At 41.9% G+C, this 19,714-nt stretch overlaps 1 protein-coding gene across 2 annotated transcripts; it reads left to right on the top strand.

Moving 5' to 3' along the window:
- The first annotated feature begins 867 nt into the window (after window positions 1-867).
- Window positions 868-19,330, top strand: EIF4E3 (eukaryotic translation initiation factor 4E family member 3). 2 transcript variants are annotated; one of them, XM_032194487.1, is made up of 7 exons: window positions 868-1,006; window positions 8,694-8,766; window positions 10,635-10,729; window positions 12,693-12,753; window positions 15,848-15,914; window positions 17,278-17,433; window positions 17,956-19,330. In XM_032194487.1, exons 1-7 carry the CDS (start codon window positions 876-878, stop codon window positions 18,000-18,002), a joined length of 630 nt encoding a protein of 209 aa, XP_032050378.1. In that variant the 5' UTR covers window positions 868-875; the 3' UTR covers window positions 18,003-19,330. The 2 variants fall into 2 exon arrangements, with proteins under 2 accessions (XP_032050378.1, XP_032050379.1); XM_032194488.1 differs by lacking the exon at window positions 868-1,006 and adding an exon at window positions 3,987-4,110.
- Window positions 19,331-19,714: the final 384 nt, after the last annotated feature.

Below are 19,714 nucleotides of genomic sequence, written 5' to 3'. Positions count from 1 at the left end.
AAATGTGTTTGCAAGGAATCCTATGTGATTCACGGTCTTTGATCCTGCTATCGCTTATGTGGGTGTTTAACTTTACTATTGTGCATAGTCCCACCGGGGAGAATCTTAAATTAAGAAATACTATTACAAAAATAATGTGAGATTTTTAAAGCACGCATCCATGCTGGATTATGGGAAACGTCTCCCTTTAAAAGAAGCATGTAAGTTAAATAGGAGGGGGAGAAGATGAGAAGACAGGTAAGTATCGCCCTGTCCAAGTCAGCTGTGTGCTCAAGTCACATCTATCGCTGCCTGTCACCACCTCTCTGTCCCTGTGTCCCTCTGGTCCCTGTGTGCAGTTTGGGGCAGTGGAATGGAAGAAAGACATAAAACTGTGTCCAAGGGAGGTTTATGAAGATGGGGAAGGTGTGTGGGAGTGCTGAGGTCTCTGAGTTGAGCCCCAAGCAGAGCAGGCCGAGGGGAGGCCTCATGGCGGCCTGCAGCTCCCTCACAGGGAGCGGAGGGGCAGGTGCTGAGCTCTGCTCTCTGGGGACAGCGCCAGGACCCGAGGGGATGGCATGGAGCTGGGACAGGGGAGGGTCAGGCTGGGGGTTAGGGACAGGCTCTGCACCCAGAGGTGGTCAGGAACAGGGACAGGCTGCCCAGGGACATGGTCACAGCCCCGAGCCCTGAGTTCACGAGGCGTTAGGGCACGGCTCCCAGCCACGGGGTCTGCTTTTTGGGCTGCCCCCCACCACCAGCCGGCTCGTCCCCTCCCGTCCTTCCTCCCTTCCCCTCCTCCTCCTCCTCCCCGCGTCCCTTGTCCCCTCCCCGCGCCCTCTCCCGTCCCGCCCCCCCGATGCGGGCGGCGCTGCGGGGCCGGCCGGGGCAGGGACATGGCGCTCAGCCCCCCCGCCGGCCCCCCGGGCCCGGAGCCCCCCAGCTCCCCGGAGGGGCTGCCAGGAGGGCCGGGGGGGCCGGGGCTGCCGCTGCCCCTGCACTCGCCCTGGACCTTCTGGCTCGATAAGTGAGTGGGGGAGCCGGGGGTGGTGGTGGATATCGGGGGGCTGGCTTCGGGGGGGGGAGAACTTTTGGATGTAACATTCATTTGCTGGGTGTCCCCTCCCCTTACGCTTTCAGCCAGCTGTTAATAAAAGCACTTTCCGAGCCAGTTTTGCTTTTGTGGTTCCCGATGCCGGCGCCCTGGGTGTTGCTTTAAGCCCTAAATTTAGCCGTGACGCGAGGGAGGGGGCCCTGGGCTGCCCGGGGGTTTGGGGTCACGGTGCCGAGCCCAGCCCGAAATTGAAGCTGAAATCCCGGCCTGCTCGCCTGTGTGCTCCCAGACTGTGCTTTTTGTCTTGTTATTAACCTTCTGTATCGCCCCTTCCACCTTCTGGTGTGTTTCTCCTCTCCCTCAACCAGGAGGAGAAGTTCTCTCCCCGCAAGCCTTGCTGCATGCTGACCGCCTTCCTCGCCCTGTCCTGAGCTTCTCCTCCCCTCTTCTGTCCCTTTTTTTTTATTTCCTGATGGAGAAATAGCATGACATTGACGAAAGCAGGCAAATGGTCTCAGGTCCGGCAAACCAAACCTTGTGAGTGACCCCGCAAATCACTCCTGGTTCGCCCCTTTGAACCCTGACTTCGTTGTAGTCAGGCTCAGGGTCTGAATCGTGTTTTCTGTTTGTTTGGTTACTTCTAAAAAAACAGTGTTTGGACCACTTCCGAAGCAAGCTATCACAAAGATCTGCTTGTTTACACGAGCACGGGGAGATAAGCATGTCCAGCTTGTATAATTTATGCCAGAAGTTAAAATCCATTTCAAGTTACTGACCTGTATCATGAGCCCCTCACCCCCAAGTCCTGGTTCAGCTGCATTTCAGGCTTTAAAACTCAGTTACTCTGTTTGCTTTTCTTTCTCCCTCCTTCTGATGCCTTCTAAGTATTTAATTAGGTAGTGTTGTTCTTCCTTACTTTACAAAACCAAAAGTGAATGTATGTTTTAAAAAAAATTGTCACCAGGCGTCAGCATGTCTTTAGCCTTACCTACACTCAGCACAGTTTTGTTTACCAGCAACAGTAGCAGAATAATGACAGGGAACAATATTACTATTTTTTTTTTAAATGTAAGTCATTAAAAAGCACACGAGAGAGCTCTTAATGGACGACTAGAAGCTTAGATTACTGCAGTGTGTGGAGGTTTGTGTGTCCACAGAGTCCCACTGAAGCATCTGTACTGCTTATTGGTACACCCACACGGTTTTCTGGGGGACTGGTGCTAAGGTTTGCATGGGATGAACTTTCTGTAGAATACAGCTGAGCATTTTTAACTTACGTCAGTAATACCTAGTGTGGAGCAGTGGTGTTGTGTCATACGATGGTCTTGCTTCTGAGTGCCTCTACATATTACAGTAGTTTGGGGCTGAAATGCAAGAGGAAGTGAAATTTGAGGGTAAGTAGATGTTGAGATGGATATGTAGAGGTAGGCATCTTTCTGTCCCTCTATGGTGAGAGATCCATGGCATACATTCTAAGATCTCCAGCATGTGTCTTTTCATTAAGTCACACTCTTAAAGTAAATATCCAGGAAGCAGCACTTCCTCTAGCAGCTTGTGACATGCTTCCAACTGATTCACTTGGGTTTAATGGTCTCATTTTTACCTTAGTGTCCCGGATTCATCTTCCACCTCAGGAGTAAATGCCTTTGTTTTATCCACATTAGTACTTGTTTCTCTAAATGCCTTGGCGTAGGTTTAAGATTTGAGGGCTGCGATCCTGTGACCAGGTTCTGGTTCACTGTCATTATCACACGCATGTCATGGGTCAGTTGCATTTCCTGGAAGTGCTAAGCCTTCTTTCTTGGTACATGTCTAAAATATTAACAGTCGGATTTCACTTTCTTATATCTAACCCCATATATGCTTTAGGAAAGTGAGAATGATGAAGTTGTTTGGGAAAATATTATTCACTAGTTTGACAAGATCCCATGAATGATCTTCAAATGCTCACAGGCCAGCTGTTTCACATACAGAGACAGAAGCTGTCACTTTTTCCTGTTAAAAGAAATGAGATTTTTTTTTAAAAAAAAGTTAATGTTTTAAGGTGATGTACTAAGTGTTCTAAAACAGAGGCTTTAGATCTACTGTTTTATGTGTCCATTCTGCAGGTCTCAGAGTTGATACCTGCATGTCTTATTCGTAGTTCTTTGCGTGCCATACCCTGCTGATGTTACAAAGTCTGGAGAATTTCATCAGGTCTTGAGGATGCCTTTGGTACCACCTTGGGAAGCTGATTCCTGCTGGTGGCTCTTCACACTCCTGCTCGTCTCAGTGTAGCTGTGAATTAGTGCACAGTCCTGCTCATAGTTGTCTCTGGCTTTTAAACAAAAGATTGCATGATTGCATTTCTAGTTTTTGCAATACCCTTTATTGTTAAATAAATAAATAAATAGACGATACATGTACTGTGATAATACCTCAGTGAATGTAATAATGTAAAAACAAACCAGGTTAGGCACTTGAAACTATCCCTTAATGGGATTTGTGATTGTAGATCTAGATACAATATGTGTGTAAATATGAAGATGGTGAAACTGATTTGGCTTTTTGATGCGTATGTTTGGGCACAATGCAAGTATCCTACCTGGCGTTGTGTGCCCTCTCATGATTAAAGCTGCACTAAGTAAGCCTTTCCCTGCTAAAATAATAGAAGATACCAGTACTAATAGCTGTCTGCTTTTTTCAGCCTCTCAATGAGAAGCCAGAGGTTTTGTCAGTGGTTACAGTTCGTGGTCCAGAGTGTGTGTATGCACTTGCAGTGATGAAGATGTCACACGTCCTTGCAGAAAGATGTCTTTTGAAGATCTAAGTGCGTCTGAGCTGACAGTTCTGCTGACATGCCACTTTCAGTCAACAGTGAGGAAAATACGGGTACCCTTCTTTACAAATCGCTGCTATCAGAAACTGAATGCAGATCACAAAAGCCTGGTACAGAAGTCTCATTTCCAGATAAGCGCTGTCACAGATGCGCTCATGTCAGTGGAAGTGTGTGTGAGTGTATGCACACAACAGTGCTGGTTTCATTGTAGGGGCCTGTCTGCCTTTTCTTCTTGCCTCGCTTCAACAGTGCTTTTTAGGTAATTTTGTTTATGGTTCAACTCTTCTGTATCTTTGAGAGGAAGAATACGCTAATGAATGTTGTCAAATGTAATGCAATGTTAATAGACAACTCCAGGAAAGTGAAAACATTCTCACATAAATACACCCCTATATGCTGATTTTCCTCTCCCCAGTTTATAGTGATGAGATCTATATAGATAATGCTTAGTAGACAACTGAGCTGTTTTCATAATAATTGTGAATCATTATAACCGAACACATCAAATATTGGAAACTAAACTTAATAATTTCCCTTCTTCCCTATAGCAAAATCCTATTTATCTGGGATCATCTATTTCATCTATTAAAGCTCATGAGTAGGTGGCTTACAATGAAAAATGATGGTTAATATTATAAAAACGTTCAACCTGGTAAATGCATTTTGACAGGCTTTGATGGCTTGAAATCAGTCTTTGTCTGCATTCAGGATGGATTGCCAGATTTATTTAGTTGCCACAGCATGTTTTTGAGTTTAAGCTTTGCAAGTAAATATTTTGCTTATTTGTACCCAAACCAGTGTGTCTCAGCACTGACAGTGGTATCTTCAAAAGTGCTCGGCAGCTTTTAAAGCTCCCGCTAAAGCCGTGGAGCAATTCCCGCTGGGAAACAAAGGCCAGTGTGAGTATGTATGAAAAAAAACTTCTATCCTTGGCTCTTCGCAGGGAAACAGAAGAGCTACAGTTCAGCGTCACATTAACATAAGCACAACCACCTGGAGGTTTATTCATGCATAAAACAATGGAATTTATCTTTGTCTCTTGTTCTTTATTCGTGCTGGAATAATAAAGGAGTAGCTAAGCAAGCTGGCAGTAGGATTCAGTTTGGGTAGGTTATTTCTGTTTCCATGCTCCACCTCTTCCTAATGCCCCTGCAGTTTACAGGGGTGGGCCTGACCTCGTTAGGCAGCTCAGTTCTTCCAGAAGTTGCACTGAAACTTCTCCCATAAATATTCTGAAGGTGCAGGAAGGTGCTGGGAGTCGCAGGGCACGGAGCAGGAGAGCTGCTGAATATTTCATGTGCAGGCTCCGTGGGGAAGCTGGGTGTGCATTAATGGGTTGGTGGCCCAGGGGCTGACATGCCCACCTCCAAAAAAGCCTTCTGTGTCCAGCTGCTTTCTGACACAGCCTTTTCCCTCCTGCTCCTTAGAGTTTGCAGTGCTTGTTGAGTTGATTCAAAACAGCACCATGGCAATAATTCAAAATTCATTGTGGCGCATCAGCTTGATGTTACTGTCGATGGCAGTAAAAATATCCCAAATGGAGGAGCCCCACAGTGACCTGCAAATGCAGACCCTTAAACAAAGCTTTCTGTTTTGTAGTAGAATATGTATTGAGTTTTTTTCAGCAAGGTACACAAACATCTTATTACTCCTAGCTTACATTGCAAGTGTTTGTTGCAATACGTACAGAAATAGGAATATCTACAGGTTTCTTCATTAGAAACTCATCTAACACTTGTGCTAGTTGAATCTAAACTTATTCTGTGTACTTGGTTAAAAAGAAATCATTTCCTGGGTTTCGAGGCACAAAACCCGCTCAGTTGTCATCTGTATTATCTGCTGAGTTCCTGGGAGGCTGTGGCAGAACAGCTGCAGTTCATTGCTGTCAGCAATCTGCCATTTTGAATGAAATGCACTTTTTCCTTCTCTGGCTGTCTGTGATTTAAAATACCATTTCTGTCCTATACTCACGCGTTCAACCCAATTTGTGCAGGTGTAACTTCTGCAGCAAATGGTCCTGAAACTTTTAAATTGCTGCATGCTGTCATTTTATCATTTACAGCGCCTTCTGTAGTATTTGCTTAATAAGGTTTAGGGGTTCATGCTCAGACCCATAAATCAGTGGCACTTCGCAGAGCTGGGTGAGAGGCTGACATAATGCAGTGTAATCTTGTGGGCACAAAGTGCTTGCCAGGCAGGTTACTAAGAATAAATGAGTAGTCAGGCACCTTAACTTTTAAAACAAATGATTTGCTGGTTGATTGGTGTTTTCTGCCAGCTGATAATGTTTTTTTTCCAGAAAAACCATGATCTGCAGCTATCAAAATGAACCATTTGATGACCTTGGAGTGGAATATTGTCTTTCATTCTTAGCTGATCTTTAAAATGGCGTTAAAATAACTACATGGCTACCGTGATTATCTAGATAACCTTTGAAAGCTATCATTACAGGCTGGATTTCTCTTTCATTTGAATAGACCTTACCATGGCAGCATCTCGGGAGCAGTATGAGTGTGAGCGTGCAGAGAGGATGCCACACGTTGTACAGCAGAGTTAACCCCGTAGGTGTTGGTGATCTGCAGTCAGCAAACTGGCAGTAGTATGTAAGAGAAGAAATTCTTTGAACGGTGGTATGAAACAAGAAGAGGCAAAACTTACTCATGTTTTGCCTATTTAAGGTCGATAGTACATGACACACAGTGAGATGTGCTACTTCTGGTCAGCAGCAAGGAAAAAGTAAGTGATAGCTTGCAAATCCACAATTCCTCATTGACAAAAACACCTGCTGAGTTTCCATCTCCTTTAACTTACTACTTTCATTGTTTTGTGTGTTTGAAAGCTGGCTTTGGTTTTGTTAAATACTGCGGATTTTTCTTTTTGCTCTTTAGTGGTGAGTGCAGAGCACAAAGATGCCACCAGTCACTATAATAATTCCTTCTGAGCACACTGAAAGCTTTGTTTGTTGTTATTTTCACATTATCAGTCTTTCCCGTGGGAGTTTCTGTAGTTCATGAACCACAGGACTCAGACCTGCACTATATTGATTTCTTGTCTGTTTTTTTATAACCTCTAGTTAAATTAATTACTGAAATTGGGGCATCAAATGCCCTGTTTTCTTGTTGAGTCCATTACAGTGATGTGGTCTTGTATCCAGTGATCATTAGCTAGGCTGTCCTATGCTGGAAAAGACGGAGGAGTTTCTCTGCTGCTTTTGTGTGCATTTTAAAGTCATTTTGCTTTGATAGGAGCCCCCCGAGAAACCTGGGGGCCAGCATTAAAGTTTCGTTGATCTGGTGCTGCTTCAGCAGTTTTGCTTGTTTAATTATTTCATTTCTTCTGTGGGGATTCCCCTTCTGCCCCAGAGCCTGAATTACATCTGTAACAACTGAGAGTTATTGTAGTGCTTTACATGCCCATCAGAGGTACTGGGACAAGCAGCTGCAGAGACAGGAGGGTGACTGGGGTCTGGTTTGCCCTTATCCTGGGATCTTTCTCCAGAAGGTACCCCAGCATCAGCTGGATTCCCATGTTGTCTCCTCTGCTTCTGTTTTGGGGTTCAGTCTTCTGAATGCCATCCTTCCTGTGCAATGGGAGGTTGCTTTGTGATCTTCGTTCTGTTTTACAAATCCTATGTCAACTTCTGAGGAGGAAAATGCTTCTGGTTTTAACAAATTGAATGAGCCCTGGAAATGTTGACCTCGTTCCCACTAAGTGTGCCGGAGGGTGTGTGCTGGGATTGTCAGGTGGGTGGTGATGGAGCGAGGACACCTGGGGATGTGGTGGATGTGCTGCCCTGCATTGCACACACCCGAGAGATGGCACAAAGGCTGAAAAGGACGCAGTACTGCAGTGCCTGAAGGCAGCAGCCCTGGTTGGGATGGGAAATTGGGAATGGTCGGTGTGAGGGTGACCCGGAGAAGCTCACCCTGTCTGGTGTACAGCAGCATAGCCCTGCGCCCTGGGTGTGAAACAAGCCCAAGCACCTCCTGGCTTTGTGGCAAGTGCCAGCAGCAGACACAGCTTGAAGAATGAATTGTTGCTGGTGGAAGGACTGCCTGAAATCCCAAATTTGCCGTGTGGGTTGCGTTAGGTGGCTCACAGCACTGAAACCAGGAGCTGTCCTTTGGCACTCCGCATTCCCACAGCCCGTACGCGTCTCCCATACAACACTGAAGTGCTCTGCGGTGAGATCAGCTCAGTGTAACAGCAGTACACCAGTGAGCCCTGCATCTTTTTCTCCTTCCATCCATCCGAGGGATGCAGGAGCAGGGCCGGGGGCTCCTGGTGCTGCGCTGGGCTGGAGCCCGCTGCCACCTGGCGGCCGCTGCCCCCCCTGCGGCACGCCGGGGGGCTCGGGGTGCCGGGGGGCTCGGGGTGCCCCTGGCTCTTGGCAATCACTGGCAAACAACCTGGGGATGCGAGCTTGGGTCTGCAGGTTCCAGACAAATAACTTTTTTTTTCCTAACAGCTGAGAAGTGTGGCGTGGCAGTTAGCAGCATCGGTGTTTTTGGTTTAAAATCTGAATTTTATCTGCTTACTGAAAGTGATTTCATAAAACAGCAGCTGGGGTTGGTCTTTATAGGTCCCTTCCAACCGGATGACTCTCTTCAATTCTATTCTAAAATCCCAATTTACCTGGCAAATCTCTATTTACTCAAAAGTATAAAAACAATGGAATTCCTCTCTTTAAATGATTAATTATGATTAAATTGGAGTTTACTGGATAACTTTTTGTGGATATTTTATCTTCACACTCGTGTGATTCACTTCTCCCTGTCTCCCTTCTTCCCCCTTGTTAAAATACATTTTTATTAATCCCTACTTTCTTTTTCCCCCCACAAGGTCACTACCTGGTACTACAGCAGCCGAATGTGCCTCCAACTTGAAGAAGATTTATACAGTACAAACAGTGCAGGTAAGGCTGGCTTGGCTCTAGCGACTGCCACACAAGAAGAGCAAAACTTAAGGTGTGAAGCAGGATTAACACCCATCTGGGTGAGTCACGCTCATGGCTTTGCTCACCTGTGGTAGGAAGTGTAAGCATTATTGTGCGTGATCGTGTGTGGTATCACAGTCATTGTTTGAATTTCATTTGGCTTTCCAGACCAGAAAAGGAGGAAATATTGGCTTGATCAGGCAAGCCCACCCATAAACTTTCCAAAGTTTCCACTTGTGCCTGTGCTGCGCTGTTATACTTGATGTGTTTTCAAGTATTTTTCCTGACTTTTCTCTAAGTTTTAATACAGAAAATCATTACATGAAGACTAAATGTTACAGCCTGTGTTTTTTCTTCTTTCTGCCCTGGAGCATGACTTTTTTCTTAAAAAAAAAAAAAAAAAAAAAAAAAAAACTAATCTATCAAACTGACACATCAAAAGGCTTTTACATGTACATCATGCAACAATGAGAAATTCTGCGTGTTTGTGTCATCTGCCAGTGCCTATCAGCGGGCATCTCTTGCAAGTACATTGCATTTCTGTTTTATACCAGAGTTACCATGCCTGTGTTAGCAGGAATGGTTGCATCAACCCTGCATCGGAACATCTCTGTCAAGTTTGAGCTGACAGCACCAGTGGGTTTGTTTCAAAACCAGCTACTCTGGCTCTTGTTTGAACTGTTGGAAAAAAGGTCAGCATAAGACCACAAAACAGTGTACGAAGTATCTGGTAATGGCCATTTTCCCACTCTGAATCCAGCCTTTATTCATTAAATTATTGGGCTTTATTGTTCAAAAAGCTTAAGATTTTCTTTTCATGAATTTGGGGCTGAAAACACAAAGAATCCCTCTGGGAAGACCCAGGCACGAGGCCAGGTAAGCTCAAGGGGGAAAGCTGGAGCTAGTGCTTGGTGTTGGCTCTCCCGTGGGAGCCCCTGTTTGTGCCTCTTTTTCCATCTTCATTGGTGAGAGGAGCAGCACTGCACGATGGCCCAGAACTTAATATAAATGTTCCTAGTTCTCTCCATTTTTTCATACCCATTTTTATATTTTTAATAGTTTTTCTTCTTTTGTGACTGGATGTTGGTAATGGCTGTTAAATGGAATTGCCAAGGGCTACAAAATCTTATCGCATAATGTTGCAGTCTTTGTTTCTAAGTCGTGCTAATGATTAAGTATTAGATGAACTAATACTTAATTAGTTGTACTAATGCTTAATGTTGCATCACTACATGTTGATGCAACATAAGTCTTTAAAATCCTTTTTTCTTCCTGGCTGTTGGATGAAGAAGAAAGGGAATTGGGATCCCTTCAATCATCCCTCCCTGTTGCTCACCACCCTTTCTAGGTGCCTTTTATCCACCCCAAGCACATGTGACAGCTGCTGCTCTTACTACCAGAAAAGCTGGGATGTATTCTGATGGATCCTGCATCTTTTCATTTCTCCCCCATTCCTGTATTAACGTGCATCTTAAGTTCTTTGTCTCATGAAAATTTGAGAGCTAGTTAGGGATTTAGTTCAACGGAATTATTGCTGTTTCTTTGTAGTTCAAGATGATCCCAGTGAAGTTTTAGACTAGTTGGTAGTGACACAAGGTGGAGATTTTATGTAAGTATTTAACTTCAGTATGTTAAGGAAGTTTAGTGTACTGGTTTGTTCTGACATACTTCAGTATAAACACACACAAGTGAAATTGCAGTAAGTTTCATTTTCTTATAATGCAGAAGGTGACAGGTCTCTAGGAGTAAGATATGTGATGGTTTTAGAGAATATGACCAAGGAAGTAAATTCATTTGAAATGTATTTTCTTGTGTTAATGCAACTAGTGTTTTTTTCTTTTATAAAGAATTTCTGGAGTGTCTACAACAACATTCCTCCTGTGACAAGCTTGCCCCTGAGATGTAGTTACCACTTAATGCGGGGAGAAAGACGGCCGCTTTGGTAAGTGTGTTATCATCAGACGCTGCTGGGAGTGGGACTGGGAAAACGTGACATGGGGAAAGGAGGCAGGGAAAGGAGGTGTGGGCCAGGAGCATCACCTTTCTGCTGCCCGCAAATGCCTGACCTTGAGACCTGCAAAAAGTATCCTAGGGGTTATGTTAAGCTTAAAAGTGACTTGTACTAAATAGAGTCATTATTAAAAGTGCAGGCTGTAATTTAATTGTCCACCTTTGAACATAAATGTCAGAAATTAAATCATGGATTAACAATTAAGAAATTAAAATGTGCCTTAGAAATCTGGTTCAAGACTGCGCAGAACGTTACTTGTCTTTGAAACACGCTATTACCTTGCAAATTTTTCTTTGCAGTGAAGGTAGCGTAATAATGATGCAAATAACTGGTGTGTCCTTAACTGTTCTTCACCTGTACAAAATTATGGAGTGTGCATTAAAATCTACTTACAGGCTTGGGTTAAAACCAACGTAAGGCATTATGAAGTGGTGCATTGCAGCAAGTCCCTACTTGATTGTGGGATAGTAATGAAATAAAGTATAAATCACTGATGTTTTCCTTTCAGAAATTGAGTTTAGCATACCTTCTTCCTGATCCAGTTCCTTCACATCTTAATTATCTTAAACATTTACTGAAGAGATTTGATCTTTTTGACATCATTTGCACTAGATTGTAATTGGATTAGGGTTCTCTAACTGGATCATCGTGTCTCTAACTGGATGTTGAGTTACTACAGGAGGTTTCTGTCCTAATCTACTGAAGAGGCAAATACTTCTTTAAAGTGAAACGCATCTGAAGATCTGTGTTAGTTTTCTAAAAAATACTGAGACTGGCCAGAATAACTAAATTGGGTTTGAACAAAATGTTGGTGTCTGTATAAATCAGCTGGGCCAATATGTGCAGTTCCTTGGTATTTTTGAATGGATTTTTCCTTCTAGTCTAAATTCTATTTTGATAAATCACTGTTAAAGGTGTAAAATGCAAGGGCTTTTCCTGAAAAAGATACATCTGTTTTAAGACTAGGTGTGCGTGCTGCCTCTTAGGGAAGGGATTGTAAGAGGTTGGTACCATTGGTAACCCCCTGACTTAACAGTAATTACTGCAGAGAAGCTTTTCTCAGATTGCAGTTATGCTATGCTGGCTAACCACGACATTGTTTTTTAGAGGAAAAACAAATTCAGGAGAACGAATTAGGGACTTGCAGAGGTTTCCCTCCTTCTGCCACAGGTGTTTGTGTGGACCAGTGGGACATCACTGACCTGAAGAGTCTCTGTGGCTTTCATAATGGCTTTACGCTGCTCCAAAAGTGACTTTTAGGTTGTGCCTATAACTTTGCTTTTACAGAGCCTTAACAGAATACTAGAAACCCTAAAATTTAAAATTTTACTTAAAGAATTGTAACAGAAAACTTGAAAAGTTCAGAAGTTTATGTTGTACCTTTGTCTTTAAAAGACAGTTTACAGGTTGTCCTGGCCCCAGACAACTTCAGTCTTTTTAAACAAAGACAATTTCTAGTTGTCACAAAACTGAAATGAAGTATGCTCACGTTTTTGTATTGAAATGGATAAATTTGAGACTAATAAGTTGCTTTTGTGAAAATATGTGCCGGAGTTCTTCCAAAATAAAAGGTTACCATAGTAAAACATAAAATTGCTTTGTGGCTTGTTCCCATATCGTGTGCAGCCACTTCAAAGCTAGTCTGTAGCCAGGGAAAATGTATATATTTTCCAACACACAAAACTTGGGAGAGGGATTAGGTGTTGAGAGATGCAGTTCATATGAACAATGGAAGAATTATGTCTGATGTCAGAAGTCATAATTTGAGTCATGCTACCCGGGGTTAGTAATTGCATTTCCAATGGGATTTTTCTGGGAAAATTAACCCCTGAACGTAGGTTTATCTTGATGTGGATCTGAATGCTTATTTTACTGATCTATTTCCCATAACCAGGGAAGAGGAAAGCAATGCCAAGGGAGGTATATGGAAAATGAAGGTCCCTAAAGAAAGTACGGTATGTAACACTGACTCTTTCCTTTTGATTTTTTTTTTTTGTAAGGGGGTTCCTTTAAATTCCATGTGATAAAGCTGTTGTAGGACTTCCTAGTTTTGACATCACCCGATGCAACAACCAAACACCATTTTAAAGTCTGTAATCTTTTGCTTTAAGACGGTGAGCAAAAGTTTTATTTTCAGCTAATTTGGTATCTCTTGGTTTTGATCACATTTGTCAAGGTATTATAAATCAATTGAAAGCTGCAGCGTTGTATTCCATTTGACAAAGATGGTATTCTATAAACACCTTTGTTTTCAAAACTCAGTTTGATTATAGGCATGCAAAGCAAAACATAGAAACCTCCTCCTGTTAATATTACAGCCAGAACCTCAGTAATGCTCTTCAACAATCCACACGTGTGGTTCAGCACAACTTCCAGAGTCTCACAAAGTGCTAAATGCTCCCAAGTTTTGTGTCAAACTCAGTAGGACTGCTTGTGCTTGGCACTGCTTGTATGTACTACGTGTGGGAGTGAGGAGCACTGTGCCTTCCTCAGGACAAATGAGGACTAAGGCTTTCTCTCCACAGGTAGCGAGACCCATCTAATGTCTTTCTTCCCTTGAAAGAGGGAAGGTTTTGTTTGTTCTCTTTTCCTCATCCCCTTTGTGAAGGCTCTGGTGCTCACCAAACTGTTTTGTGAGCCAATTTAGCACACTATGATTTCAGGGAAAAAAAAAAAGCTTATTTTTAATTTGAGTGTATAGCTAGGAGAGTTTATTTTAATGAGTATATGGGGTAAAGGAGAGAAGAATAGTGGGATCATCCCCTTTGGCAAGATTGAGTTTGAGGTTGGCAGTCACCTCACTTGTACATCTTATGAAAGTAGTGCTTCTTAGTTTTCTCTTTTCGGAATTTAGAAATGCAAAAGATAAAATGTACAGGCATGTTGTCGTTCTAGCCCTGCTGAAACAAATGACTTTCTGTATGCTGAGTGTCACAGCGCTGTCAGATGCATGCAAGTGACTTCAAATGCCTTTTCCTGTGACCTGCCACAGGGAAGAGGCCTGACCTATTCACATGTTGTGTGTGTGCAGGTGGGGTCTGGATCAGGCCTTTAAATGCTAAACATGAACTGTAAGAAAAATGTGACAGCCTTGCAGAAGGCATTAAATGCTGAAAGATGGTACTTGAAACTTCAGCCAAAAGCTAATTGGTTTTGCCTGTGGGCTCTTTTCCATATGTGAATTGCAGCTTTCCTGCCTTCAGTCCCCAGTGATCACAAAAGACGCTGAAATTTTGTTTTTCCTATTATAACCCAAGGTGTGAAGATTGTCAGCAGTGATGAGAGGTTTTGGGAGCCTGCATTATTGTGTGGTGCATTTAGGGACCCCAAAGAAGCCTTGTTTTTCATAGAATGATCACCACTTTCTGCCATGAGGTTATTTTCTGATATCTCAAACTAAGTACCACATGTCCCTGATCACCTCTGAAAGGTTTAAAGGGGGATGAACCTGAGTCAGCTTTTAGTACCTTTGTAAATGGCATAAAATATTATTTATGCCTATTTCTCAGTCTTGGCTTCGTGCTTCTAATCACCACGCACCCAGACCGCATCGCCTTGGCCAAGAAGAGCCGTCTTGTACAGCCCTCACTGGAAGATAATATGCTAGAGCAGTGCTTGCAGAGGGTGTGGAGGGAGGGAAACATAGTTATTTCTAAAGATACCAGTCTTAGAAGTGGTATGAAAAACTGACCGACAAAATACTGACACTTCAATGTTGTTGCATGTGTACGGTGACCCTTCTGTATGCTGGTTTTTAATACAATAACTAATACTTTTTAGATCCTTATAAGCCTGATCCTGCAACTGCTTACTACTGGATGAAGTGCTTCCTACCCATGAGGCCGTGAGGACAGCTCACGGTAGCGAGCACTGCGCCCGGTAATGACTGTGCGTGGTCATCTCACCTTAATGTACGGACTGGACGCTGGCAGGCAAGGGCATCATCTCGCAGGCTCACTCTGACATCCTCAAGCTGCCTCGTGAGGCATGGCAGCAGTTCTTCCCATAGCGTAGCTTCATGTTATGGATAGGATGAGGTGGTAATGAGTCACAGCAACGTCTGGTCCTTTGTAGTCCAGAAGATGGCTTAGGAGTACTTGGAAGCTCCATTAAAGCAGTTTATTGGTTTGTCATCCCCATAGCTGCTTGCTTTTTGTTTTAACCCTGGTGCGTTTAATTGCTATTCCTTCTGCTTTTGTTTTAACCGTGGTGCATTTAATTGCTCTTTCTTTTTAATAGTACTAAAATTCAAGTTAATTTCAAAGAGCAGAAAGGCATTCCTTAAAAGAAGTGTATTAATAAAATCTTTATGGTGATATAGCAAAATATGTATATTACAGAATACATCGATGTCTATATTTTCCGTCCCTGTAAATGCACACCTTGGAGCATATTACTGAACGTGTTGATCCAGAAGCATTCCAGGATTTGTATGGTCTTTTGCTTAGGTAATAAATGCCAAAAGCAAATAACAGTGTAATTGGTCTAGCAGAGCCAAAGAAAACTGGCAGATAGTTGTTGTTCCCCCCCGTTTTAACTCTCTAGTGTGCATCTGAATCTGTTGAAAGACAGGCTTATTTCGTAGTCAAGGCAAATCAGACTTGATGTTTAAATAATAAATCCATTTAACTTGTTGGTAGGGATTTCTGGTGCTTTTTGTAGCATGGATGGTAATGCTTTTTCATAGTAAGGCTCTACTTGTGATCATTTGTTTCTGTCTTTTATCATGGGAAATTCTTGGGAATTCTACTTCCATGCTGTACGTTGATTAGTGCGTTCAGGGTGGGTCATGGACACAGACAAAGTAAATAGAGTTAAATATTAAATATCTATTTTAACAATTCTTTGTAACAGTATTTATTTCCAGGGTCTAAACTCTTGCTCTGACTACATTGAAGAAATTATTAATATAACACAGCGTGTAATTGCAACAAACACTTCTTTGTTTAGACAACCTCAGAAAGCTCAGTTTTGAGTACATTCTCTCGCAAACCAAACTTTTAAATTAAGAGATAGTAAAGCAAAAGTAACTTTTCTTCTTCTTCTTAGGCAGCAGTATGGAAAGAGCTCCTGTTAGCAACTATTGGAGAACAGTTCATGGATTGTTGTGCAGCAGGTAACTTTCAAAAACGCTATTGATATCGTATCCATACCTACCCTCAGGAAGAGGAGGATGAGATATTTCAGCTGTTCCAGTGCAGAGCTACCTATGAACTCCAGCTGAACAGCCTGTGTTCCTGGGAAGCCAGCGGATTATCAAGGTTTTAAATGTCTATCTCTGCCAGCATTTAAGTGATTAATATTAAATTCTACAATGCCAGAATTCTGGAACACCAAATAACATTTCTATACCAGATTGTTTGTACTGTCACAGTTGGAAGCAACTGAATTAGATGCCCATTAGCTATTGTGGTGTATTCTGGTTATGGGCTGTTTGGGGAAGCACCAGAGCAGACCTGAAGCACAGAGAAGCTGTGTGGTTTGACTATGGTGGTGTTAAAAACCCATAACAGAGCTGTAATGGAAACCTGGGTCTTCTGAACCCCAGCTTAGCACTCTAGCCAGAGGTGATGCTTTCATTATCACTTAAAAGCATTGCTTAGGTCAAAGTAGTCTTTAGTGTGATTTAATTTACGTAAAATTCTTGAAATACCTTACTGGCTTACCGGAAAACAGTCATTAATTATCCAGAAGTTCATCTGTGGTTTTTGTTCAGATGTAATGATTTAATGCAATCACTTTCAGAATAAATGTCTCTTCTGTGCTTACACATTTCATTTGGAAATGAACTCCAGGAAGGTGCTGGGAATGCCAGCATGCTTAAGGTGCATCAGCAAGTGCTGCCCCTCACACACAGGCAGCAAGTATGAGCCTGTGACCATCTCATGCGTCTGGGCTCAGTTACAGAGCTGCCTCTTCTGTCTGGGTGATGTGAATGGTTCTTTTGCATCATCTCTTGTGACCCTGCTTGCCTCTCCTAAACACAAATATTAGATTAAATTAGCTGTTACAATGATACTGAACAACCAGTTAGGAAGTGTTCCTTCACTGCTTTATCACAAAGGAGAAAAAGCCAGTTTCTGAGGAGAAATACAAGACAGCTAATCTGCCTCTGCAGGCTTTTGCTTGCAGTATTATTTAAGGTAGATTTCCCTTAGTAGTTTATATTGCTAAACAATCTGAAGAATCACAAGATTACCTCCTGGTCAAGGGTAAGTGTTAATAAAGATAAATTTTCTCGAGGCACTTCATTAAAACCATTGTGAGGTAATATTTGCAATAGTTACTATAAATAGTGTTTGTTTCTTTCTGGTAACTGTTTTGTCTGGTTTGAACGCTTGTATTCCCTGCATTGGAGAATGTTCTTTTGTTGCTTCAGTTTGTTCAACTTCTGGACACTTGCACAGCACATAAGTATCGAATTAGACATGTCTCACTTTTCAAGCATTTTTTTTAATGATGCTTCCTCTTCCATGCAGATGATGAAGTAATAGGGGTTAGCGTCAGCGTTCGTGACCGTGAAGATGTTATACAAGTCTGGAATGGGAACGCTTCCTTAGCGAGTGAAGCAAAAGTTTTAGAAAAGATATATAAACTTCTGCCACACACCTCCTTTAAAGCAGTGTTCTATAAACGTAAGTATTTTTACTAGTTCATTTCCACCACTGTTTGAGGAGCGAGATGCTGGTGGGATATTTCCATGGGAATAACCTCTCTGGTTCCTCATTAGCCATTTAGAAACACAGCATCTCTCCTTGCACTGAAATTTTCGCTTAAGAATTACAGATGGTCCTGTGCCTTCAATGAGAGTTAGCTACCATTCAAAGCATAGAATATTTTAGATTTAATTTTAGAATGTTTTTAGCTTTATGCTTAATACACCTGATTCCTAAAGTTATTGAGAGACATCTTGATAGCTGTCAAGACTGCATGCTTCTTAATGTGTGTATTGATTTAGTGGAACCAGTTACAGACAGGATTTTCAGGGATCCCTTCCTTCAGACTCTCTATAAATGTGTAATCGGAACAGTGTATTCCCAAAGATCACTCCTTGGCACATTGTCTTCCTCAACTGCTTGTGCATCACTGTCTTCCCTCTTCATCTTTTCAACCCCCTGTCAAAACTTACATGTTTTCTTTTTATTTCTCTCCCTTAGCGCACAGAGAGCACCATGCTTTTGAAGGCAGACGTGGAAAACATTAAGCGCAGTCTTGTGCTCGACACTTAGTGTTTGGAGGTGGTCTGAACGAGCAGAAGGATGGCTGGAAGTCCTGCAGAACCACTATGTGCAGTGGCCCTCTTGAGTTTCTAACACTTCAGATTGGGCTATTGCTGCTGAAAATGAGGAAACATGGTTACCCTGCCTGCCAAATGTGCCATTCATTACTTTTTGTTTGGTTGTGTTTTCAATTCTTCATTGTTTCTTTAAAAAGTTATTTTGGCCACTATTTTTTTTTTAATCAGATCATATTTATTCCGATTTCATTAAGATAGAATGCTTTGTTTTTCTGTACTGTACTTAGTTAGATGCAAATGTGCACAAACATGATATGCTGCTTTCTCTAGATGTGCTGTGCATAGAGGAATACTGGCTTGGTGAAATGTGTTTTCAATTTTCATTTTGAGACATTCCTATCATGCTAAGATTTACTCACTGTCTTTGTCCCAAGAGATGAAGGAGTTGCACTGCATTATCCTAATGGACTATGTAATCTGGTCTTGCACTGACAACAGCACACATGCTGTAAGAGTAAAGAGTGAAGAATTCACTGAATGAACAACTAAAGAGACACGTTTATATTGGAACTGACCCTCTGTGAGATAACATTAACAAGTGTTTAAAGTGTGATGACTTCAAAAAACTCTGTTCAGGCTCGTATTGAGAGATCTTTAGGTAAGAAACCCTGCAAACTCTACATCTGCTATTTAAGAAGGGTTTGTGTCTTTATTTTTTTAGTGTGATATTTTTCTGTACACTTGGAAAAAGTCATGAATCATTTCTAATGCATTTGACTAACTGGATCCCCATCCCTCAGACTTCTGCAGTTATATTAGTCAACAGAATTGCTGTTGACTTCGGTGCAAAGGAAGAAAACCTATCACACAGTTTTTAAGATATCAGGGCTCCTTCGGTCTTTTTTTTTTTTAATTTAAAGAAAATAAGTGGATTTTGTTTTACAGCATGAATGTGAACATTAACTGTGCTATTCTTTAAATGTTTGTCTATATTAATTATGAGGTGTCAGTTTGCTTTACTATACTACCAAAGATTTAGTTCCTTTTGCGAGAAGAGGCTGCAGCGTAGAGAGGAACGTGTGTTCCGCTCAGCATTACTTCATTGGTAAGAGTTCTTGTTTGGCAACTGTTCAAATTGCACTGATTTCCACATGTTTGGAGTATTAAGAAGCAGCCATTAGAATCAAATTTAAAAGTAAGGATTGCACATGAGGTTTTTTTACAACTTTGTATTTATGAATTAAAACTGCAGTTAATGAGATTATTAATTAAAGAAATAAAGAAGTTTTCTTAGATCAAATGTCTTGCTTCTGTGATTGATTTGAGACAAAATGTTACCAGACCTGCCTTTTTAAACCTGTGTTTTTCAGTGAAACTTCTCTTAGAAGCTATCTACATTTTGTTTGCAGATTAAAAAAATATATATTTTAAATAAATAAATTATATACATATATTTTAAAATGTTTTTTGTTCTTAAACCAGAAAGGCATGAAGTCCACTAGTCGTATCTCTTGTATATATTCAGTTAATACTCAAGGTCTTTTTTTTTTTTTTTTTTTAAACCAAGGTTTCAAAATAAATAAGACCACTAGTGTGAATGTAAAATGTCAGAAACTTCTCAGAATAAGTGAGAGAACGCAAGCAGGTGCTTTACCTCCATGGTGAAGTGGAGTCGTTAC

The sequence above is a fragment of the Aythya fuligula genome, chromosome 10, assembly GCF_009819795.1.
Source record: "Aythya fuligula isolate bAytFul2 chromosome 10, bAytFul2.pri, whole genome shotgun sequence".
NCBI classification, from domain to species: Eukaryota; Metazoa; Chordata; class Aves; order Anseriformes; family Anatidae; genus Aythya; species Aythya fuligula.
The sequence above is the reverse complement of the archived record's forward strand: the minus strand, read 5'-3'. Positions and strand labels throughout refer to the sequence as shown.